This window comes from Ambystoma mexicanum, chromosome 11 (genome assembly GCF_040938575.1).
Source record: "Ambystoma mexicanum isolate Mex_15411 chromosome 11, UKY_AmexF1_1, whole genome shotgun sequence".
Lineage (NCBI taxonomy): Eukaryota > Metazoa > Chordata > Amphibia > Caudata > Ambystomatidae > Ambystoma > Ambystoma mexicanum.
Window position 1 is genome coordinate 481,125,427 of NC_090934.1, and position 25,260 is coordinate 481,150,686.

Below are 25,260 nucleotides of genomic sequence, written 5' to 3' on the forward strand. Positions count from 1 at the left end.
TGAGGCCAGGTTCCATTGTTCTCCGCTTGGGGGCAGACTGTCTCAGCATCTCGAAGAATGGCGAGCCATTACGTCAGATGCATGGGTTCTGATACAATAGCCCACGGCTACTGCCTTCCCTTCCTAAAGAAGCCTCACGGCAATCCACCGGGGAATCTCTGAAGCTTCCAGATCCGCTCCTTGTGCAGGAAACCCTGCTGGAGAAAGGCGCTATAGAACGGGTGCCTGTAGCGGAGAGGAAGGTATGATATTCCCCATATTTTTTTATTCCAAAGAAAGACGGGGGATTGAGACCCCTCTTGGACTTGCGTTGGTTGAACAAACGTCTCATGAAGGACAAGTTCAAGATGGTCACTTTCTTAGGTCCTCCAGGCCCTTCGACTTCAGGATTGGTTGGTGTCTCTGGATCTACAGGATGCTTGCTTTCATGTGTCGATTCATCCAAAGCACAGAAAGTACCTGAAGTTTGCGGCTGGCGACTTGAACTTTCAGTTTCGGGTCTTGCTGTTCAGATTGACCTCCGTCCCGAGGGACTTCAAGCTAATTGTGGTGGTGGCAGCGTTTCTAAGGCGAAGGGGGATTCACGTCTACCCCTACCTGGACGGCTGGCTGACCCATGCACCTTCTCCCGAGCAAGCGATGGATCATCTCAGTCTCACCTGCCACTCACTCCACAAGCTGGGCTTCTCCCTCAATTTCAAGAAGTGACATCTGACACCTTCCCAACAGCTCCAGTACATCGGGGCTGTGTTGGACACGTCCTTGGGGACGTGCTCGCCTCCCAAGGTGAGGGCTCATCACATTGTGCAGATGGTGGACAAATTTCAGCATGCCCAGTGTCTCCCGGCTTTCGAATTCTTTAGTTTGCTTGGCCTCATGGCATCCTGCATTTTTCTGGTGCCAGAGACCAGGCTGAGGATGAGATCCCTGCAATGGGTCTTCAAGAAGCAGTGGTCACAATTCTCAGGCAAGATGTCAGATCCCGTTCAGATTCCAGTCTCACAGGATCTTCTGTGGTGGGCCGAGGGGAAACTGATGAAGGGGGAGCCGTTTTGGCAACCGTAGCCGGGGGTGACAGTAGTGACTGGCACTTCCCTCACAGGATGGGGAGCTCATGCCGACGATCAAGGCTATGTGCAGTCAAGGAGGCATTGTGTACGAGTATGTCGCATGTTATGGAAGAAAAAAAACTGAGGCCACCGGCGCTGTGCGTCCTATTTATAACATCCGGTGACGTCACCCTCTTAACAGGCCACACAGACTTGGAAGTAGCCTTCCTTGGAGGATCCACAGTACCAGGGACCTCCATCGGCAAAATCCGTCCAAAAGGCCCCAATGGCATCGAGTGCGGCGACGGCTTCAGCGTCGACGGCTGGTGCGAAGGTAAAGCTTTGACATCCCTATCAAACGGACACAGTGCTGACAGTCGACACCGACATCGAGCCCTTGCCAGATTTCTACGGTTTCGCCAGGGACAGAGATCTGCAAACAGCACATCTCTGGCGATCAACCCAAACCTTGACCAAACGGAACTCGAAGGTCCCGATGAAAAGCATGCAGAGGACCCGCGCCCAAAGGTGTACGAGCAACGGTCCGAGACCGTTCCCTGACGGCTTCTTCCAAAGGCACGGATGGAACTGTGTTCTGAGATTGGAAAATTGCCAGCATCTGCTCCCCAAGGGCTGCACACTTCTCCGGAGTCGAGGACTTAATGGGACAAGCCACTTTCCTTGCGGCACCATCCTCCGAGGAGGACGGGGAAGGTGACCAGTGACTACTTCCTAGAATGCCGAGACGAGGACAACGAATGGCAGGAACCACTCCGGGAGCGAGATCCCCAGGACTCCTTCCGACAAGGAGAGTTGCCCCTCGAATCGTCGGTGGACATTCCCTTAACAGCTTTACGGGACTTACTGGGTTTAGAATCCCTACTTACTTGTAGCTTCCCCTTATGCTCCCACAAGGCCTTAGCAGTCAGCTACTGGCATTTGGAACAGTTGTTGGTGTGATGGCTCTCACACAAACACCACAAACAAATGTAAAGCAGTTCTGTAATCGACATCTTAGACTTGCAGTCCCGGCAAGTCTTAAAGCCAGACTGCGGAGTTGGAGGTTTCGAAGACGACATGGACGAGGAATACACAAGGCGCGCGCCAGGTCTCAATCAAACACGTTTGCGGAAAAACAGAACTGAGGCTACGGGCGCTGTGTGTCCTATTTATAAAATCCAGTGAAGTCACCCTCGATGGAGGCCTTCGAGGGACATTGACCCGACACCATCGACGCATGACACCCTCTGCCGAAAAATTTCCGAAGTAACAGCTATGGACATTACATGTCAGAGATGTGGAATACGTTGGAGGACACAATCCATTCGAAATATCTGTAGCAGACGCATACCGTCCCAGTTTCAGGACTAAGAACTCAAAACCTCAACCTGGGACTCTTCAGATCTATTCCTGTGCTCCCAGACTAAATTATGGCACTGGACCAAACCCACCAAGGATACTCAGCATTCCATAAATCCAAAAATCTAACATCTGATGTAGATTCTCTCTGGCGATCACGTATTAAGGGCGAACTGTGCTATAAGGACATTAAGCTCCAACTGTTCCAGGATTGGGCCACAACTATGTCAAAATGTCATTTGTTCCAGGCAGTAACTGATGTCAAATACTGCTGGGGTTTTCCATGCATCCTCCAATTCAACTGGAACAAAGCCTGGATGCTCGCAGACCCAAGTGAAGCTGACTCTACTGAATCCAGACTGCCCAATGTCTCATGGGACAGCAGATCCAGATCCTGCCACCCGTGGGCGCATGCTGCGGGGTCTGGTGGGGTCCGTCGGGTCCATTGTGGGGGACAAGAGCATCTAAGAAAACCACACTCTGCGCTGAATGGGAACGTGCGGCTTTCCCCGGCAGTCTCTCATCCAACTTCAACATTTTTTTTCTGCCTGCCGGTACGGGCATGATGTCCCAGCAACACTCACACCTGGCCTTAGCCAAAGTCGTTCTTCCGGCCCTATGATCTACACCAATTGTATTGGTCTGGATACTATGCTATTCTTATTTATGAAGCGTATCCAAACCAATGCCGCGCTAGGACAAATATTGTGTTGCTTCTGACCCAACATGGACCCAGGTTATATACAGTTCTGTTTTGGGGTCGAAACCTTTCATTATACCCTTTCCTTTCGGTACTCTATTGGACATTTGCAAACCATGGTTATCCTTAAACAGGGACAGTTCTTTTCCTCAGCACATCCACACTCAAATGTGTCCACCCTAGCTGAGCCAGGGACCCCAACAGAAGCCAATAACCACTATAAAAGTTCAAGGGTTAAACTCGACGAGAAAGAAAAGGGATTCTCCAGCTCCTTTGTCGAATAGAGAAGGGACTAGCTCTTATTTAGGAAACCCATTTAACGAGAACGGACAGACACTGTCTTTAGACACCCACACTTCCACAAGCAACACTTTGCATCTCAAAGCTCCAAGAAGAAGGGGGTGGCGAAACTAATATCTAAGGACTTCCTGTGTGCCAAAATAGCACTAGACAGGGATTCCCGAGGGTCGATTTCTACTCCTGAAAGGCAACTGAGGACACTTGATAAAGCTTGCCTCACTATGCCAAAAAACGAGGCTCAGGACTACTCCTTGAAAGATTTGGGGGCAGTCTTGTGATTTCAGAGGGTCTGTTGATGGTGGGAAGGGATTTTAATTCCATGCCAAAACCCGAATTCAATAAATCTCTACCATCCACCAAACTAGAATGTGCTTGCCCCTCCTACACCTATTCCGCATACTGAATGTTGCAGACGCCCGGAGTGTTCTTCACCGCACGGAATGGGATTCCTCTTTGTTTTCCAACATCCACAAGGCCACTCACACCATGACATGTTATTAGTATCTCCAGCCTTGGTCTCTCTCATCAGGGTGGAAATCAGGCTTAGATGCTTGGACCATACTCCGGACCTTCAAACACAGGCTATCCCCCAAACCTAGACCCTCCCCAGCCGCCATGGCAATGGTAAGAGGACCTTTTACGGGACCCTATGTTCTGCGGGGACATAAGGACCCCTATAAGTCAATACATATAGACCAACACGGATCTGGATACACCTTGTGGGATGCTTATAAGGCAGTCTTCAGAGACAAATTCATTGTCAAGTAGACTGATTAGATTGAGGGAAGCCATTACGACCCAAATGCAGGAAGAAGAACAAGTTACTCTCTTACCTGGTAACGTTCTTTTGATGGGATGGTCCGACGATGTATTCCATATGTATGACAGTAATCACCACAGCTGTGCTGCTTCGGAAAATTTTCAGCGGCTGCGTGAATGATGTCGATACGCTGTCCTCGAGGGCCTCAGTTGAGCCGACGTCACCGGATGTTATAAGTAGGACACACGATGGCCGTAGCCTCAGTTGTAGTTTTTTTCCCCCAGAACGTGTGGCACCAAACTACTGCCAGTATGACCACAGAAAGCCTTGCAGAAACTTAAGCTGCAATCGCAGAAGAAATTCTGTAGCGGGGCAGGTAGCGATATGGAATACGTCGTCGGACCATCCCATCGAAAGAACGTTACCAAGTAAGAGTAACTTCTTCGAGGGGATTGGGTTCTCCGACGTATTCCATATCTATGACAGACTCCCAAAGCAGTACCAACGTATGGAGGAAGGAAAAAGAATTTAGAATATAGAAATTTAGAATGTCCAATCAAATTGCAGAGTAAAGGACCGTCTTGCCCAAGGCCAGATCCGGCCCATGGATGGAATCTAGGGAGTAGTGTCATACAAAAGTATGGACCGAAGCCCAAGTGGCTGCTTCACAGATGTTTCGAATAGGAACGCCCCTCTGCAGGGCAGTAGAGGCAGCCATACCCCTAGTAAAATGGACCTCTAAGCCAACCGGAGGGTCCTTACCCGCCAAGTGGTAACATTCAGTAATTGCCAAGATAATCCATCTAGACAAAGTCTGCTTAGTAACAGCTTGTCCCAAACGCCTTCCAGCGTAACCTATAAAGAGCTGATGGTGCCCTCCGGGACATGCGTGAAATGTAGCAACTTAAAGCTCTCCTAGGATCCAACCTATGGAGACTCTCCTCTTCCTTACCAGGATGCGGAGGAGGATAAAATGCCGGAAGAATGACCTTCTGGCATAAATGAAATTCCGAGACAACTTTCGGAAGAAAGCAAGGACGACCTCGAAGGACAACCCTGACCTTATGAAACACAGTGAAGGGTGGCTTAACTGAAAGTGCCTGCAACTCACCCGCTCGCAGAGTGAAGGTGACTGCATCTAAAAATACAGTTTTAAGGGTTAACAGTCTCAGAGGACAAGAATGTAAAGGCTCAAATGGAGCACCCATTAGGAATTTTAGAGCAAGGTTCAAATCCCAACCAGGCACCTGGAAAGGTGATGCCGAAACACATTAGTAAGCCCTTTGAGAAACTGAGAAATTAAAGGAATTTTGAAATAAGAACACTCCGACAAGCGCTTAAATATGGACAGCGCCACCAGGTAACCTTTAATGGTACCCACTTGCAGGCCCTTGTGGGCTAACGAAAGCAAAAAAAGAGAGAACCAAAGGAATGTCACATGAAAAAGGAACCACATTCTTAACCCTGCACCAGTTGCAGAACTTTCTCCAACGGCAACGGTACAGGGACTTGGTTGCAGGCCGTCTGCCCGAAAGCAACACCTCTATCACGTCTTCAGGGAGGTCCCAATCCTTATACTTCAACCTTTTAGAAGCCAAGCATGAAGGTTGAGGGATCCAACCTCTGGATGGAGAACCCGACCCCCCTCGCCCTCCCGTGAGAGCAGATCGTCTCGGTAGGGAAGACTACGTGGAGGGCAGATGGACAAGTCGAGAATGTCTGGGTACCACGTTCTCAAAGCCCATGCCGGAGCAAGGAGGATCATACAGGACCCGAACCTCAGTAACACTTGCGGGATGACAGGGACTGGAGGAAAGGCATACAGCAGTGGGAAGGACCACTCGACCACGAACGCGTCTCCTAAGGCTTCTCTTGGAGGAAATTCCCGCGAGCAGAACCTCTCACACTTCCGGTTGACACTGGAGGTGAAGAGATCTACTTGAGGGGTCCCCCAAAGGGCGAAGATCTCCAGGAGAATCTCCTGGGCCAGCTCCCACTCGAGAGATCATGCTCTGCCTCCTCAGAGCGTCCGCTGTCTCGTTTTCGTCTCCGGCCAGATGAACTGCCGAGATCGAAATTTCCTGCTGGATGGCCCAGAACCAGAGCTGTATCGCCTCCCTGCACAGAGGAAGTGACCCTGCCCCCCCTTTTGTTGAGGTAGTGCATGGCCACTGTGTTGTCCGTCAGAATCAGGACATTCTTTCCATGCACAGTCAGCAGAAAAGCCTTCAGTGCAAGCCTGACGGCCCTCAACTCCAACAGATTGATATGGAGTCTTGACGGAGACCAACGACCGCTGACTCAACTCTTTGGCATGAGCTCCCTATCCCGTGAGGGATGCGTCCATCAAGTTTGTCACCTTTGGCCAGGGTAGCCAAAATGGAGCCCCCCCTAATCAGATTCCCATCGACGGCCCACTACAGAAGGTCCTGGGCGACCCAGGGCAGCAACTGAACGGGGTCCGACATCCTGCCTGCAGGACTGACCACTGCATCTTGGGAGCTCATTGCAGAGATCTCATCCGCAACCTGGCCTCTGGCACCAGAAGAATGCAGGATGCCATGAGGCCGAACTCGAATGCCGGGAGACTCTGGGCATGCTGAAACTTGTGCACCATCTGCTGAATGTGATGAGCCCTCACCTGGGGAGGAAAACACTGCCCCAGGGATGTGTCGAGCACTGCTCCGATGTACTGGAGCCGCTGTGTTGGCATCAAATGGGACTTCTTTAAATTGAGGGAGAAGCCCAGCTTGTGAAGGGAGTGGCAGGTGACGGACAGATCATCCAGGACTTGCTCGGGAGAGCGTGCCCTGATCAACCAATCGCCCAGGTAGGGGTAGACGTGAATCCCCCCTTTACTGAGATACACTGCCACCACCACCATGAGCTTGGTGAAGACCCTCAAGGCGGAGGTCAATCCGAACGGCAGGACCCGAAACTGAAAGTGTGAGTCGCCAACCGCGAACCTCAGGTACTTATTGTGCTTGGGATGGATCGGCACATGAAAGTAAGCGTCCTTGAGGTCGAGAGACACCAACCAGTCCTGAAGTTGAAGGGCCTGGAGGACTTGAGAAAGAGTAACCTTCTTGAACTTGTCCTTCCTGAGCGAGTCCATGATGGGTCTCAATCCCCCAGTCTTTCTTTGAAATCAAAAAATAAGGGGAATACCATCCCTTGTTCCTCTCCGCTAGAGGCACCAGTTCTATGGCGCCTTTCTCCATCAGGGATTGTATTTCCTGCGCAACGAGCGGATCCGGACTCTTCAAAGAGTGATCCCCTGGTGGATTGTCGTGAGGCCTCTACCGGAAAGGAAGACCATAACCGTGGGCCATGATCTCCAGAATCCACACATCTGAAGTAATGGCACGCAACTCCACAAGATGCTGCGCCAGCCTTCCCCCAACTAGCATACCATGGCACATGGCCTCATGACTGAGCTGAAGCGGCTGTGGCAGTGCCTGAGGGCAAAGAGGCAACTGCCCAAGCGGCTTTGGCACCTCGAGTACCCTGTTTTCCACCTGTGATACTCCTCCTGTGGCCCCTTTGACTTGCAGCTCCTCTCGATTTACCAAAAGATGAGTACTATCGAAAGGAACCTCCCCTCCATTGCTGTCCCCTAGGACGAAAAGGCGGAGGTTGACCAACCGCAGTGCTCAACGTCTTCGCTGCAGCTTTGAAGGTCTGCAACCTCTCAAGGGTCTCGTCAGCCTTCCTGCCAAAAAGATGTTCACCATCCAAGGGCATGTTGAGGAGGCTTGCACATCCAGAGCAAACCTCCGACTCCCGCAACCACGGAAACCTGCGCATTACGGTGCTCGCCGCCATGGACCAGCTGACACAATCTGCCATGTCCAGACCCGACTGAACGGACTCACATGACATCCTTGCCATCTTGCACAATAGCAAGAAAACATCCCGTTCCTCCCCTTCGGGAATATGTTGAGCCGCTAACGAAATACAGTTCCACAGAGTGTGCGTGAAACGTGACAAGGCACACACGAAGTTGGCTGCCTGTAAAGCCATACCCCCTGAAGAAAACACTTTCTTCGCCCAGCCATCAAAACGCTTGTCTCCATCAGGAGGGATGGTAGGGTACGACGCCTGCTTTGCTGGGGCTGTAGCCGCCTGCACCACCAAACTCTCTGGAGTGGGGTGCGTGGTCAATTAGCAGGGTTCGCTACTGGCTGGGCGGTATTTTCGCAGCAAAGACTTGCTCACTGCTGGGAGACTCTCCGGAGCAGTCCATGCTGCCACCACTCTTCCCTGCAACGCCATATGGAAGGGCAGTACCCGGTCAGTTGGTGGACCTTGGTCGAGGATAGCCGTCAGGTCATGCTGCAGAAAATCCACTGGTGGCGCCGACCACCCCAAGTATTCTGTGACCCTCGACATAAGGCGCCGGTACGAGGACTCGGCATGGGTGCCAGGCTCAGGCCTACAGAACTCCACCTCCGGAGAGGTGTCCAGACCACTGGCATCGTGCAACGACTAACGCAGGTCTTCAATCTGGCTATGACCACACAAAATCTCGTCAGGTACCTCCTCAGGAACCATACCTTCCTCAGACCCCTCATCCACCTCAGAAATATAATCCAGAGGCAGGAATGAGGGCACAGAAAAAGGGACAAAGACATTTTTAGCCTTGGCCAGAGCCTCTCTCGGGGGTTCCACCATGCCACGGGATACCTCCGACAAAGCAGCCTCGAAAGGCGTCGATGGAATCTGCTTCGTCGAGCGTGTCGCCGACGGCTTCGACACAGTCCATGAGGGCAGAGCCCTGAGCGTGTCCTTCGACAGCCTGGGCGCCGATGGCGTCGACTGCTTCCTCAGAGGCGGAGCCTTGAGAGAGTCCCTCGACCTCGGCGCCGATGTCTTCTTTGTAGACCTCACAGGCTCCGACGGTCTTGAGGGCGTCGAGGACCGGGACCTGGAACAGGCATGTCTAGGGCGACCATCCTTGTCCCACCAGGACCTCGAAGGTGCCGGTGATCCCGAAGACCGCTCGAGCCCGAAGGTGTGAAGAGTGGCATCTCTAGCAAGGTCACGGCCGGTGTCTTTCGATGGCGCGGACGGACCGGAGCCCTGTGACTGAAAAATCACCAACATCTCCTGCCGAAATGAATCCCATTCCGCAGGATTGGAATGCTTGTTGGGACAAGCTACCCGCCGACGGGAAGAGTCCTCGGACGAGGAAGGCGACCAATGCCGGCGCTTCCGTGAGTGCCTTGAAGAGGCAGAAGAATGGCGGGACCTACTCCTGGACCGAGACCCGCCCCGGACTTACGCCGACGATGCGGATAGTCGCCCCTCCAGTCTGTCGAAAGCCCAGTGGATCTCAACTCCTGGGGCTTGGCCACCTTACCTACAGAAAGCTTCTTCTTACGCTCCCGCAAGGCCTTTGATGTAAGCGACTTGCAGTCTACACAGTCATCCGTGTCGTGGTCCTCCCCGAGGTGCCAGAGACAGGCATCGTGCAAATCTGTCAACGACATCTTGGACCCGCAGTCCCAACACTTCTTAAAACCCAGCCGTGGGGTGGAAGATGAGGAAGAAATCATGGAAATCTTCACAACGAACAGGTTCGAAGAACCGAAAGAACAGAACTCAGAAGAACCGAGGCGCGCTGAGATCTCCAAAGCGAACACGTTTGCGGAAAAAACAGAACTGAGGCTACGGGCATCGTGCATCCTACTTATAACATCGGGTGACGTCGGCTCGACGGAGGCCCTCGAGGACAGCGTATCGAAGTCATCGACGCAGCCGCCGAATATTTTCCAAAGCAGCACAACTGTGCTGATTACTGTCAGATATGGAATATGTCAGAGGACCCAATCCCCCTCGAAGCCAGAGATCTCGAAAACTCCACAAATCTTTTAACTTCCTTAGAGCCCTCTGAATTCTTCACACAGCAAGAGCTAAACTGGAAACGCACCTGTCAGGCCAAACTGCCCATGCCATTACCACGCTGAAGCAGATATTCAGGGCAACAAGTCTAAAAAAGACTTTTGGCCTCCAAATTGATGGGCCTCAAGACTAGGCAATTGAATCCCCCAAGACACCCTTAACATATAACAATACAGCGAGACAGAAAAACACGAGATTGTGTTCCAATATTTATCCCAGTTTATGTCAATCAACTCTCAAGGTGGGGCAACACAAAGCAAACTATCAGAAACGGTTGCCTCCTACAGCTATCTGAAGCAGAAAGTGCGTCCCTGGACTCACCTATTTCCAAAGAGGATGTGGACGAGGAGAGATACTCTTACCCCCCCACCCCCGTCCTGTGTAACTAAGCTCCTGGCCCGGTCCTACTCCTTCGCTTAACTGCCAGGCTATTATGCAAGTCTATGCAAAAAGGACGAGCATACTCGTCCTAGGCACTTAAGGGGTTAAATCAAGAAAGCCGGGAGATTGCAATTCTTACCGTCCCATCACCTTGCTGAATACAGAGGCAAAACAAATTAGGAAGGTCCGGGCCAACAGGCTCTCAGCAATCATACCATCCCTTGTTTATTCCGACCAATCCTGCTTCACACACAGATAACCAACAACTTCTGCAGAACACTAGACCTAATCGACACAGGCATTCACAGCAATCAGAAATTCTAATTGGTGGCGTTAGAGGCCAATAAATTGTTCAATAGGCTAGCATTTTTTTTTTTTTGGAAGAGACTTCAGTAGCCTTCATGTTCAGCCACAACTTTACGTTTGGAGTTCTGGCCACAGAGGCATCACCCTCAACGATAAACCATATCATGTGCCTAATATATCTCTAGATGGGCACACGCATGGTTGCCCTTCCCCCACACCCCGCCCCAACCCCACCATCTCCTCTACTGTTTGCACTTGCCATGAAACCTCTGGCATGCAACATTAGGACAATGCCCATATTCATGGGATCGCTATGGGCTCAACTGGCTCTCTATGCCGATCTACTCCTCAGCCGAACAGAACAATCCCTCCCTCGATCCGAGAGCTTGAGGGATTCGGGGAATTCTCCAGCTATACAGTCACAAATCCCATGGGCTGAACGTCTCAGTCGGCAGAGAAGATACTCTGCCTAGAAGAGGAACGGTTAAGCAAGTCCCTCGAATACCAGTGGGTGCGCATAACTCTGCAGAGGGATGACCTCTTCAACCACAATATCTTAGCCTTCTTGAGAGCGCTCCCCCTGGACATGGAGAGATAGCTTTCCATGGAGATCCCGTGGTTAGGTTGGATTCATTAGAGCAAAAGCAACATCCTCCCAAGACTCCTATACCTCTTTAGAAGCCTCATAATTGACCAGGCCAAATCATCTCTCCTGGGCATTCAAATGAAGATCTTCAGGGGGTGGGGGGGGGACATGGAGAGGAGGGAGGGCAAGCATCCCAGAGGGTCCTGTTACGCTCTGCAGCAATCAGTAGCCTATGTGTCCCAAACGTGCAGAAATTCATGGCAGCCCAACTGGCACTCGTAAGGGAATGCAGCAGCAACTTCATATGCTTAGGGTGGCCGCATCTCGAGCGGTCTCCCACCAGTTTACTCCTCGCATCTTCCCTGTAGTTGGGGAGAGTGGAATCATTGCCTTGGAGTCCAGAAGGGGGCCTTCCTGCAATTGTATCCTACTGGGACGTGGCCGATAGACTCTGGGACATTAGGCCCACACTTCGGAGCTTGTTTCAGCTTCTGCTCATCTAATCCTAATGTAAAGCTCTGATCGCACTATATAAAAGTCATAAAAATACTCGAGGGAGTTATGGGTGCCAAAAAAAGTAAAGTAATTATGGCACCTGCATCAGCTTAGCGTAATGATACACCTCGCCCCAAAATGCTCACAAAAGTGGCTATTGGTGGACCTTTCGTGCACACAAATCATTGACACAAAAAAGCATACAACTCAGCTGTCTGCCAAACACTGAAACTCCCAAAAAGAGCATGTCACAGAGCTGCAGTAGTAAAAATTGGAGTCTCATTCAGGAAAGTCAAACACCACCTTCAGTGGATGAGTTGTATTGACTCCTCCCTCATCTCACCAGCAAAAATTGCCAATTATCAAACCAGAGTATGTGCCAAATCAGTAGGATTAAATATACTTTAGGTGTCCCGAGCACAAGTGAGATAGTAGAACCTGAATACTGAACCATTTTCCTCCATCTCGTGTACTGAAATAATTTTAGAATGTTCAGAAATCTCCTTAAAACACTGGTTGCAAGTGTAGCCCTAAAATAGGTTTCTCGTGCTCCTCAAACACAGTTGTGTTAGCATTGTGAAATGGATTCTTTGCGGTCTACCACTTTTGGAAAGAACAGGTTTTCATATTGGATATTATCTTTATCGCAACCCTGTCTACAAGCCTGCTAACATCATGGTTTCACTCTTGCAGTCCACCTTAACCAATCCGATGGTCTTACCTCTTCTACGTAAGCTTTTCCAATTCCATCAGTAGCTCCGGTGACAACTGCAATTAGAGGAAAGAAAGAAAACATCTGTTAACTCCAGTCCAAATTTAGCATTCCTTAATAGATTGGCCAGAAATGCAGGATGCACTATACAAATAAGCTTTACATTTTGTAATGTCTGAAATGTCATGATCTAAGTGTCAAGGTTGGTTTTAATTAATGAACAGGTACACAAAGCACTGATATACTGGAACTAAAAATAGCGAACAAGGAGACTTGTAATCATACTAAATTCCTTGTAGTTAAAAAACAAAATTAATTTATAAATGTGATTTAGATGCAGGTTTATGGGAATCCCAAATGGCCAACACCAGTACAATATCACATTAATATATTTTAATGTCAACAGTAGTCTTGGAGTCAAAGGTAGTTCCAGGTGGTTGTCAGCGTTTAGCTCCCCAAGCTCTAACCTACTAGAAGGAGCCAAATACCAATGTTAAGTCCATCATAGAGGAGAAGCTTTGAAGTAATATTATCGCCAACAAAAGTCTTTGTATGTCAAACTTGTTAAACACTTTTCTCAATGGCCTAAAATAGGGCAATCCCTATATTTCTCCTAATTTACTGCCGTATACATTAGGAGATAGTCCATCTACCAAATATCCATTGTGTCCAAGAAGCAATCCAGAGGGAAAGCAGCTTTTTTGCAATTCTTTTCTACGGCCATAGTGGAGGGTCTACAAGTACTTTAAACTATACAAACTGCACTCCAGGGTAGTATTCACTTGGAAGCATCACCACATTTTTATAATGGAGCTGTGGGGCTTCAATGCCAATGCTGCAGACAAGGACGAGTATGCATAGGAGACGAGTTTAGAAACGTCATGAGAATGGGACCCCAAAAAATTGAAGTATACAGAATATCAAACATGATGGGCTCCAAGGTTGAGCATCCATGCCTCCCATCACATATGTACAGTTAGCATAATATTCAGCTAGGACTGTTGAAAGATCTTCAACACGGCTCAATTTGATAAGAGTTTTAATGTGATACAGCGAGAGCCCACCGGCTGACACATCAAAATCTACTGAATTTCCTTTCGCATCTTTCACATAGCGTTCCATGTTCTCACATTCCATGCTGAGTTGAGCCTGGAATGTGGACCTGAAACATGTCTTAGTTACTTACCTGTCACTATTTCTCCAGCCTAGGTATCATTCATAGATTCACATGCTTGAATATTCCCCCATCGACAGACTGGGAATCCTTGGTGATAAAAATAATTATTACATTTTAATACACAAATATCTAATAGCAATGCATGTACATAGCCCATTATGGCCTATGAGCCATTCTATTGTGTAGTCCCTCCACCTCACTTTGGTCCTTAAGGACCCCAACCAATGAGGTGGAAGGGCTTAAGCTCAACCCCAGACAGCAATCTTCAGATTTTGAACCATAGGAATTACAGTATGATGGGTGCTGAGCGTAGGAGCAGCATCTTAGGGGAGGCGGGTGGGCGCATGTGAATCTATAAAAGATACCAATGCTGGAGAAATACAGTTACAGGTAACTAAGACTTCTCCAGCATTGGATCTTTCATAGATTCAGATGCTTAAATAGAATACCAAGCAGTTAAGAACATGCCACCATCAATATACATATACGCATAAATACAGAAAAAACATTTCTGATCAAACCTTTACCATGCAGCAACACAACAGTTACATACTCAGGGAAAGGTGGGAAAAGGAGGCTGGTCCTACCTTATGCAGAGAGGTGGCGGAGCACTGCCTGTCCAACTGCAGTTTCTTTGTTGGCATCTTCAGCCAGGCAATAGTGTTTAGCGAACGTGTGCAGAGTGCTCCACGTGGCGGCTCTGCATATGTTCTTCAAGGCCACCCCTGCTGTTGATGCTGCTCTCCCTCTGGTGGAGTGCGCTGAGGGTGGTTTGGGAAGGGGGTTGCTTTTCGTTAGAGGACTGTGGGTGATGCAAGAAGAGACCCAGCGCGCCAGACCTTGTTTGGAAATATGCTGGCCCTTTGTATGGCCAGCGAAGGCGATGAACAGTATTTGAAGAACGCAACTCTAGTCCTTTGCTAATAAAACTTTAAACTCTTGCTATGTCCGGAGAATGCAATGTTCGTTCTGTTTCCGAAGAATGATTCTGGAAGAAAGTTGGTAAGACAATGCGTTCTGTGAGCGTCATTTCCGATACTACTTTCGGGAGGAACTTAGTATGTGGTCTCAAAATGACACGGTCTTTAAGGAACAAGGTGAAGGGAGGTTGAGATGATGAGGCTTGTAACTCACTGATCCTCCTGGCCGAAGTAAAAGTAATGACCATCAAGAAAGCCGTCTTCCATGACAAGAATTTCATGTCGCACCTGTGAATGGGCTCGTAAGGAGACTCCATGAGGGCTGCTAGCACAGTGTTCAAGCTCCAGGTTGGAACCGGCGTGGGCTGGTATGTACCCAAAAGTCCTTTCAGGAAGACCTTAACGGCCGGAAGGGAGAGTAAGGACTGCGTCTCCGGGGCCGTCGTGTATGCCGCAACGTTCGATAGGTGGACCGTGATCGAAGACAGTGAAAGACCGTAGGGAAGTACTTGCTCAACCAAGGCGATGAGAGGATCTACAGCATATGTCTCACACCACTTGGAAAAACAAGTCAATTTCCTAGTGTAAGTGATGCGTGTAGAAGGCGCCCTTAAGGCTCTGATTGTGTCCCAGCACTCCGTAGGCAGATCAAGATTCATCAGTTTACGCTGCTCAGTTACCAGGCCTTGAGAGACAGGTTTGCTGGATCGTGATGGAGGACGTTGCGGTTCTGTTGCGTCAATAGATACTGATGCGCTTTGAGGTGAATCGGGGACCATCGAGACGGGTGCTGTAGGGTCGAGTACCAACCTGCCGTGCCCAGTCCGGTGCAATTAGGATCCTAGCACCTCTGTTATTTCAGTCTGCGTAGAATCCTGGGCATAAGGGGAAGGGGGGTGGGCATTTCGGAATTTCCCCGTCCAATCCACCGAGAACGCGTCTCCTACTGACAGGCTCTCTGGGTATCTGGAGGCGAACATTTTGCATTTTTTTTTTTTTTAGCCCTGTTGGCAAAAAGATCGAGCTGTGGATGGCCCCATAAGGTGAAGATCCGTCAGGCTTCCTTCTTGTCCAGCTCCCACTCGTGGGAGAACGTGTAGTCTCTGCTTAGTTTGACCGCTAGGACATTGTCAACCCGCTGAAGGTGATCTGCCTTGATTTGGACCCTGTGGTGCAATGCCCATGTCCATAGTAGTTGAGCTTCTTGAGATAAGATCTGACCTCGTGCCTCCTTGCTTGTTTGTGTAGTGCATGGAGGTCGTGTTGTCAGTCTGTACAGTGAGTACCTGTCCTACCACTACTGGAAGGAAAGCTTTCAGTGCCCACTGTACGGCCCGGAGTTCCAACACATTGATGTTGAGTTGGGACTCCTGGGTTGACCAGGAGCCCTTGGTTTGTACGTCCGCAAGATGAGTGACCCTGCCCGAAAGAGACGTGTCCGTCCTCAAAAGAAGGGTCGATGTTGGTGCCTGAAACAGCATCCCTCGTAAAAAGTTCTGCGGAGCATTCCACCATCGAAGACCTTTGCGCAGCATCATTGAAATCTTGACGATGTCCTCCCAAGAGCCGAGAACTTGTTTCCATTTGTGGTGCAGTGCCTCCTGGACAGGCCTCATGCGAAGCCTGCAATTTGGTATGAGGAATATACATGAGGACATGTCCAGGATGGATTTGTAAGAGCGCACCGATGTCGTTTGCTCTCCCTAAGAACCACAAGGTCAAGCGGAGGATTGCTGTTGCTCTTTCTGCAGATGGTCTCACCCTGGGAATGTTGGTGTCGCGCTCGGCTCCACGGAAAGAGACTGTCTTGCTGGGAACTGGGCAGGATTTCACATTGTTTATGGCGAAACCTAACCCTCTTAAGAGATTTGTCGTCTTTGAGACTGCCAAGCGTGCGCTTGAGGCGGAACTTGCTCTTATCAAAAAGTCATCCAGATATGGAAAGACTTCTGGTCCTGTCCTCCTGAGTTTTGCAGCCACTGGTGCCAGGCATTTCGTAAAAAACTCTCAGTGTCGATCTCAGACCGAACAGGAGCACTTGAAATTGAAGTTTGCCAACAGTGAACCTCAGGAATTTTCTGTGTGATGGGTGGATTGGTACGTGGAAGTATGCATCCTCCAAATCTAGAGTGGCCAGGAAATCATGCCCGTTTAACCAAGAGAGCACTCCTTACAAAGTAATCATCTTGAATTTGATGCGCTTGATATATTTTTTTAGCACTCGGGTCTAAGATGGGTCGACATTGACCATTCTTTTTGACGAGGGAGAAGCAGGAGTAGAAACCCTTTCCCCTTAGAGTGTAAGGTACTGGCTCTATTGCTGCTTCGTGCAGCAACTTCTGGATTTTGGCCATATGCACCTTGCGTGGAGTCGGGGGCAAGTCTAGAAATTCCAAGATGTGTCCCTCGCGGACCACTTGCAACACCCATTTGTCTGATGTTATGGACTGCCAGCGTTGGTAGAACTAGCTCACCCTTCCCGCCCCACCGGGGTGTGACGTTGAGGGGGAGGAGCTGGAGTGTCAGTTTTGTTTGCTCTGCGACTTCCCTTGAGCAGAGCCCCGCTTCCCACTCTGGCTATATTTATTGGAACATTGGTACTTGGTGTCCTGGTATGAACTACCTTGCGACTTCTGACCATAGGAAAGACAGTTAACACCTCTGTACTTCGAGGATGAACCTCAAAAAGGACGAAAAGACAGGCGATCTTTGTCTTTATCTTTCAAAGAGCTGATGGCACGTGCCGTGTCCGTTTTGATTCCTTTGAGGTGGTCATCAATCTTTTTCCCAAAGAGTTCTTGACCATCGAACGGCATGTCTAATATCGGAGCTTGGACCTCAGGTCTGAAATTGGTAGCCTTCATGCAGGCCTGCCTTCTCAGCACTTTGCCATGGGCCACCTGGCGATAATCGACCTGGCTTCCTCCTGGAGTTCTACAGGTAGCTGTTTGGACAGCTTGGACATGCGAAGACAAAGCCCGCGGTCAAATCTCGCCGTCATGGCCAATGCGTTGCCCGCTCTGAGGCGGATACTTTCCTGCCCATCGCCTCTAGTTTGCGACCATCCTTGTCCGGTGGGGCTGATCGAGGCGATGCTGGATTGGCCAACTTTTTCCTAGCTGCCACTGTGATGACAGAGTCCGGTTTTGTATGACCTAGTAGACAAAGAGGTGCAGACTCGGGGGCCTTGTATTTTTTCCTCAGGCCTGGAAACTAGAGCGGATAGGGGTGTGGCCAGTATCTTGGATCCGGACTCCCAAATGGTGTTGAGGAGAGGAATGGTAGTAACAGTTCTCCTACGTTTGTCCCTGTGCTCATAAAGCATCGACTTATTCTCCACCGATGTGACCTGTAACAAACAATTCTGCGGCTTTGCCGAGGACAGTATGAAAGGCGACTAGATCATCCGGTGGTGATGAGCCACCCGGAGAATCTTTCCTCCTGGGCTTTTCGACAATGTAATAGTCCCATTCGCTAGTATCAGGCTCTTGCATGATCTCGCCTTCTTCTGGTTCAGAAAATTCTCTGAAAGGATCTTCCTGCCAGTCTGAGACCAAAACAGAGGATGGTACAATCGTTGGATCTCTAACTGGAGATCTTGTTCTATGTGACAATGCTGGAGAAAGGACCCTGTTGGGGAGAATTCTCATCTATGGCCAATTTCCCTCACCTAGTGAGTCCCCCAGCAGCTTTGCTGGACTTCTGGAGTTTATTTTTTTCCACTTGGTAAGTGAGCTTTTTCCCCACTCTTACCTGTGTTTTGCTATGTGTTTCTATGTGTTTTTGTGATTGTGGACTCTGAAGTACACCACTTCAGTAGCCCCCTTCTTTGTGTGTCACACAGCACCTTCAGTGCCGTAGCACAGGGATGTCTTTGAGACTTCCCTCAACTCCATTTCTGAGGCGACTACCGTCCCCCAGAAAAGGGTAAAGTTACTATTAACTTTACTTAGTCCATCTACCACAGATCCAGTACACCCCATCTTCCATGGAGTACTGGAAAGGGTTAATTCGTATCCCTTTTTATCTGTACCTCCTAGAGCATTGTTTCGCTCTTTTAACATTTAGACTGCTGGTGGCAGTGGTATCTACCCTAACTTTTCTACCGCGATTATATTAGATAAACGTGGTACTATTCTTGGCTATTATATTAGCCTCGAACATAAACCCGCTTGACCAAATTGCCTTTCTTTTGGCTCCGGTTGGGTTTATTTGCCATTTCTTTTTGTTAAAGTCCGTCCTTTGCACAGCAAACTAGGTTCGCCTTCTTTGTTCACTGTCTTTTGGTGGGCTTCTGCTCAGAAGCCCTCCTCAAGGCGCCTGGGTGTCTAGGTGGGCTGAATGTGAGGGAGAGGTGTAGTCACCCCCTTCACAGGGTATGCTAGGAAACCCAAGTCGCACTTTGTCATGATTGGCCAGGGTAGTTGTCCGGGCTGGACAACCCCCCTACTGGGTGATTGGCAGCCAGGCTGTGTGAATGGGGGTTTTTCGCATAAAAGGCAGGTCTCTTGGGCTAGAAGGCAGAGTCGCCACTAGAACTACAAGGAACCGAAGAGAAGCGGAGAGAACAATGGCTGCTGCAACTACCCCCCTCCCGGTGAAGCCTTGCTGCAGTCCTGAGCCATCTTCCCTTCAACGACTCAGAGGATACAGTCCGGAGTCTTCTTCCCTTGAGCTTGGTGGGGATATCCAGCTCATCTTCCACAGCCAGAGGATCCTCTTCCTTGGTCGAAATCGCTGCACGCTGCTGTAGTGGTCCGGATAGCCACCCGAAGAGCCTCTCCTGTTTTTAAGGAGCGCACCTTTTATTCCTCGTCGCTGCTGCCGGCTTCATCCCTGTGTGGTGAAGACCCCCTTCAGACGTTCTTCACAACGAAGCTCCAGGAATCGTGGGTCTGCGGGAAACCAAAAGGAACTGCCAGGGCACCAGCTGCACCAACGGAACAAGGTACTGTGTTCTACTTGAGGAAACTGGGTGAAACCCTTATCTTCATTTCCAAGGCTTGCCCTTGTCTTCCCTCCCTATAACCTTTGCTTCCGAACATTGACAATATCGAAGTACTTTTGGCTACATTGAATCGTGAACTGCCCGACTGTGTGATCTTCAGCAAAAGGCCCCGGTGTCTTTCGACCCTGGCTCCGGCCCTTTGACTTTTGAACTCCTGTCTGTTTGATTCTGCCTGCCTACCCAAAATATTGCCTGTGATTTTTGCCTCCACCTCCCTCTGGGTATCTCAGGTGCTAAGTGTGTTTTTGGCCTGGTAGCATTTCATGTCACGGATACACATTTATTTAGTAGACCGAACTGTCAAAAAGTGATCGCAATCGTATTCGCGGTAACGTGTTTTGTTCGTAACACTGGTTCATTCAAACAGGGTACTTACCTTGAGACTTACTGTACAAAGTTAATTGGTTAGTTGTAGTATATTTTACGTGTGGTTTTTATTTCAGTTTAATAGAAGTGTTGTGCTTATAACGAATGGTTTAAAAATAAATGTACTTATATTTTTTACCTGAAACCTTGAGTCAGTGTTTGCTTGAGTCACAGTAATTGTGTAATCTCTGCTACTGCTCATATACTCTTGAGATAAGCCTGGCTGCTCCGCCACTGTTACCACTCTGACATAGTAGTACAGGCCTGTACCAAAGGTAAAACTTGTATTGCCATCTGTGGTCTTAATTGTGTGTAGTGGTCCCTAAGGGCACTGCACAGGATTCTGCCTAACAGACCCTTGTCGGTGAAGCACTGAGTGTCCTGCTCCGAGATCTGTGCGGTGGTTCCAGTGAACGCACTCTTTTCTGTGGCCTACTCCTGGAAGGCGAATGTCTTGGCGTGCTTTTTCGAGGTGAAAACTCCCTCTGTGGTGGGGAGGTGGGGGGGTTTGGCTCCCTCGGTACAGCAGACTTGTCTGTTGAACTCCTCAATGATCCTTTGCATTGATAACATGAGCACGGGATCATAAGGATCGGCAGGCACCTCTGTAGTAGGTTGCCAAGGAGAACTGTTCCTTAGGTGTAAGACCATGCTGTGTAAAACAGTTCAACAAACTCAGTGTCTGAAAACTCCTCCTGCAGGATGACGTCAAGTAACTGGCATTTCTCCCAAGGGAGATCATTGTGTTCCATGAGGTTCGAGAGGGTCTACACACTGAGGTGGCGCTTATATAGACTCAGAAAGACTGTCTTCATTGGGTGGAGTAAATGAGCTCGCAGTGCCGTCAACGGAGCCGTGGTCGAAGATTTCGTCGACGGCGGGTCCGTGGATGAAGATTTCATGGACGGTAGCTTGACTTTATCCGTCGACGAGTGCGTGGTCGAAGATTTCGTGGACAGTACCTTATCCCTCGACAAGGGCTTCATGGACGAATGATGAACTTCCTTCATCGACGATTGCTTCGTGGATGAGAAGCTCGCCGACGAGGACTTAGTCGTGGACGAAGCAGTTTGCCGCGTGGTGGTCGTTGAGGGTCTCGTCGACGGCTTGGTGGATGGGTCTCTATCTTTACCGCTGCTCGTAGACTTCTTCTCTGTGGACGACTGCCCCCCCCCCCACACCCCTGTTTTTTGCAAACTGCTCCTTACCTCTGGAGGTAGTTTTTGCTGTAGAATGCTTCATCTTATGTCTTGTAGAGACCAGGGGAGGAAGGAAAGGTATAATTTCCAGCTTTCTTTTACTCTTGGGAGTGGGAGAGGAACCCCTTTCCACTGAAGAAGCCCTTCTTTTAGAAGTTTGCTTCTCAGATGATTTGCCTGGAGTGAACAGGAGCTGTCTTCGCAGATTCCTCGTCTGAAGAAAGTTCCTTGACTTCCAGATGCAGAAGAAGTCTATGTCTGTCTTGTAGGGTCTTCGTTGAAAGACTTGCAAATGTGACATTTCTGGATGTCACGAGGGTACAGACTGTATATACAGTGATCATGGGGGTCTTTCATGTAAACCACCTTTCTCCTGCACCTTGTGCAATCCCTGAACAGGGAAGGCTTCTTAGTTGGTTGAAGTTCAGCCACCTGAAGAGAAAGTTCACTCTACGAATTCTGGGTCAAAATAAAGTTTTTGGAAATCCCAAAAACTAGTAGAGATAGCCCCAAGCCAGGGGAAGTGGTGGAGTATTTAGAAAACTAAACTACAGTAAAAATGGGATATTCTAAAAAAGCCCTGCCACCTCATTGGTTGGGATCATAAAGGACCAAAGTGAGGCGGAGGGACTACACAATAGAATGGCTATTAGGCCATAATGGGCTATGTACATGCAGTGCTATTAGCAATGTGTGTATACTAAAAAAAAATGTAATAGTTTTATCACTGAGGGTTCCCAGTCTGTCGACCGAATATTCAAGCATCTGAATATATGAAAGATCCAATGCTGGAGAAAGAATGCTACAACACCTCCCTTCTTTACACAGCAAGGAAAATGTACATAGGCAATACATTCTAACTAACGCATAGCAAAGAAATGACAACAGAGCAAATTGGTCCAAGCAAACTGAACATATTAGTGGCTATAAGTGATAATGTACATGACTGGAATAGCATATAAATAACAGAACATTTAATGGGAAAGTAAGAGAATAGATTAGAGTGAAACGAGAATCCAGAATTCCTGGAACAATTAATACAATACAGCATAGGAAAATGAGTATATGGATGACTATTACTGAACATGGTATTTCATGGCACAGTATATAAAATTCAGGTTTGGAGAAACTGCCTTGTGCGTCTAATTCTCTTAACTCACAATCTCTCAGATATGAGGGCTTCCCACAAACCCGTTTCAAGCGAGTTACACCAACCCTTTTCTCGCTCGATTACTGCTCCTCAGGCCTGAGATTCATCTGTCCCTTTACACTTCCTCTTGTGGTATTGATAATCTTGCGTATGCCTTTTGCACACACTCTTCACATTACACACCCTGCCATCTGAAACTCTTACTGCTCCATGAAACCTAACACTTGTATAGGCTCTGACAAATCCACACATCTTCCTGCACCCGAGTGAGGCAGTTTTATCCTAACCCAGTGTCCCTCTTTCACACAGCATGTTGGGACCGCCTTCACAACATGAAAACGAAGCTTGTTATTTAACTGTCAGTAATATTCTTCTCTACCATTTTAAATTCAATGTCCTTTTTACAAGCTCTACCCAACCATGAAGGGCAAACCCTCATATTGGGCTTTCTTCTCAGCATTTTGAACATGACGCGGGGCCTTAAGGTGTAAACCTATGTGCAACTACTGTCTCCTCAGCAGCTTTCTTCCAATCTCCATTCTCGCCAATTGCACCCTTAATACTATTTTTATGGCCCTGTTGAATCTTTCAACAATTCCATTGGTCTCGGGATGATAGATCTGGTCTTGTGATCTACACCATTTTCTCTAATAAACACTTTCATTTCCTCAGAGACTAACTGTACGCCATTATCCGTTATAATGGTTGTGGGATAACCTTCCCTTTTAAAAATGGCCTCCAAAAACATTCTGTATCCATGCAATCTCCACCAATATAGACAAAATATTGATCAAAACTTATCGAATGGCTACTCGGTGGGCAACTGTTCAATTTGATATAGTTTTAATGTGATACAGCGAGAGCCCACTAGCTGACATACATCAACTTAGTCAACTGAATTTCCTTTTACATCTTTCTCTTAGCCTTCCATGTTCCACACTCAACTCAACATGGAATGTGAGATCTGAAACATAGAATTCTACATGTGTACTGCATGATGCTCTATTAGTGATCAATTCGCCCATATTGACTAAATAGTCAAATCTGGGTAACTGGCACAGAATGGTAAACATTAAAACGTTTTTACAAGGTAGAGGAAAAGACATGTTAGAAGTTTATATTAACACATAGAAATAATGGGGAAATGGGAAAGAGTAGACCCAGAGGATGTTATGAGAAATAGCATTAAAATGTCCCCGTTTGTGAGATGGGGCTGAGCCCAAAATACCAAAGAAGAATTATCCCTACCACCAGGAAAGGGGTACAAGTTCCATTTGCTTGTACAAGCAAGCTGTTGGCTCAGAGAAGAAATGAATGCAGGAAGATTATGCAGTGGGATGTCACTGGTTTCATAGTAGGCGGGGGAGGAGGGGTGACACTCTTGGATAAAAACAAAATTCTCTATTGAGGACGTCAAAACAGTCAAACGTGGGAGAAGTTATGATCAGGGGTATGATTCAGGGCAAGCTACTCACCATCTCCACAGTCTACCTGACCTCCATCCCAGCACAAACCAGGAATCGTTTTTATATCCTGCTTGCAGACCCTGGCAGAGTTAGCAGGGGTTGAATTATGTATTTTGGCAGATTTCCAACTGATCTGGGATGCTAACAAAAGATAGTTCTTGACATTTGGGACTGGGTAGCAAGGAGGTTTCACAGGCTCTTAAAAAGGAATTTTGAGATTGGGGTTACTAATTGTCTGGCGGTCTCTGCAGAAGAACAAGTTACTTACCTGTGGTAACATTCTTTCGACTGGATGTTCCTCCCATGTATTCTTCATTTTAGGATATATCCAGCTTCTTCAGAAAGGAATTTGCAGCAGTGGGGCGCTGCGCATCAATGCCTGTTCACTTTATGTCCCTCAAAGGCCTCCGTCTCGGTGTCTACGTCATTGATGGTATATAGCGTGCGCTGCAACCATAGGCTTCAGCTACGATTTTTACATGTATAGGTTCATCCTACGACCGACAGCTATTCGCAGTGAAAGAGCGTAAACTGCAATTACAAGGAAATTCTACTGCGGGGTAGGCTGCAGGGGCGATGAGGAATATGTGGGAGGAACATCCAATCAAAAGAAAGTTACCATGGGTCAGTAACTGGCTCTTCAAATGGATTGTGCCCTCCCACATATTCCTCATTTCATGATAGACTCCCAAAGCAGTGCTTGTATTTCTGGAGGAGGGAGTCAGAATTTTCCAATCTTTAATGATAATTTAGGAGTTCCTTATTGATCTGTGTGTACAGAATGTAACACTGCCTTCCCCAAAACACCTTCCCAGAATGAGGAAGAGTCCAGACTATGATGCTTGGTGAATTTGAGGACTGAGGACCATGCTGCTGCCGCACAAATATCATTAATTGGGACACCCCTCTGTAAGGCAGAGGAAGTAGCCATGCCCCTGGTCGAATGTGCTTTGAGAAACTCAGGAGGATCTTTTCCAACTAATCTGTAAAATTGAGATTCCTAGAATGATCCAGCTAGATGAGATTTGTTTTGAGACCGCCATACCCAATTTATGGCCCCTGTAACCAACAAAAAGTTAATCATCTTGTCTTAATTTAGAACTCCTGAAAATGTAGAAGCTAAGTGCATGTTTAGGGTCAAGCCTGTGTAGTGTTTCCTCTTCCTTTCCAGGATGAGGTGGAGGTAGAATGATTTTGAGTTAAACGAAACTCAGACAATTTTTGGTAGAAAGGTAGGTTTAACCTTAAGGAGCACTCTATCTTTAAAGAAGACTGTAAGTAGGCTTACACTCACTCTCCAAGCTGATGTAAGAGTCACTAAAGGGATGGTCTTTAAAGTAAACCATCTTAAAGGACAGGAATGAATAGGCTCGAATGGAGAACACATTAGAAATTTTAAAATTAGAATAAGATCCAAAACCA

At 48.3% G+C, this 25,260-nt stretch overlaps 1 protein-coding gene across 1 annotated transcript in view; it reads right to left on the reverse strand.

The window, feature by feature from the left end:
- HSD17B12 (hydroxysteroid 17-beta dehydrogenase 12) overlaps positions 1 to 25,260 on the reverse strand; it is a 1,764,331-nt gene that overhangs the window by 1,430,974 nt on the left and 308,097 nt on the right. Inside the window, exon 2 of the mRNA XM_069623326.1 lies at positions 12,562 to 12,608. Within this exon, the coding sequence (XP_069479427.1) occupies positions 12,562 to 12,608 (47 nt within the window). The remainder of the gene's footprint in view (positions 1 to 12,561; positions 12,609 to 25,260) is intronic.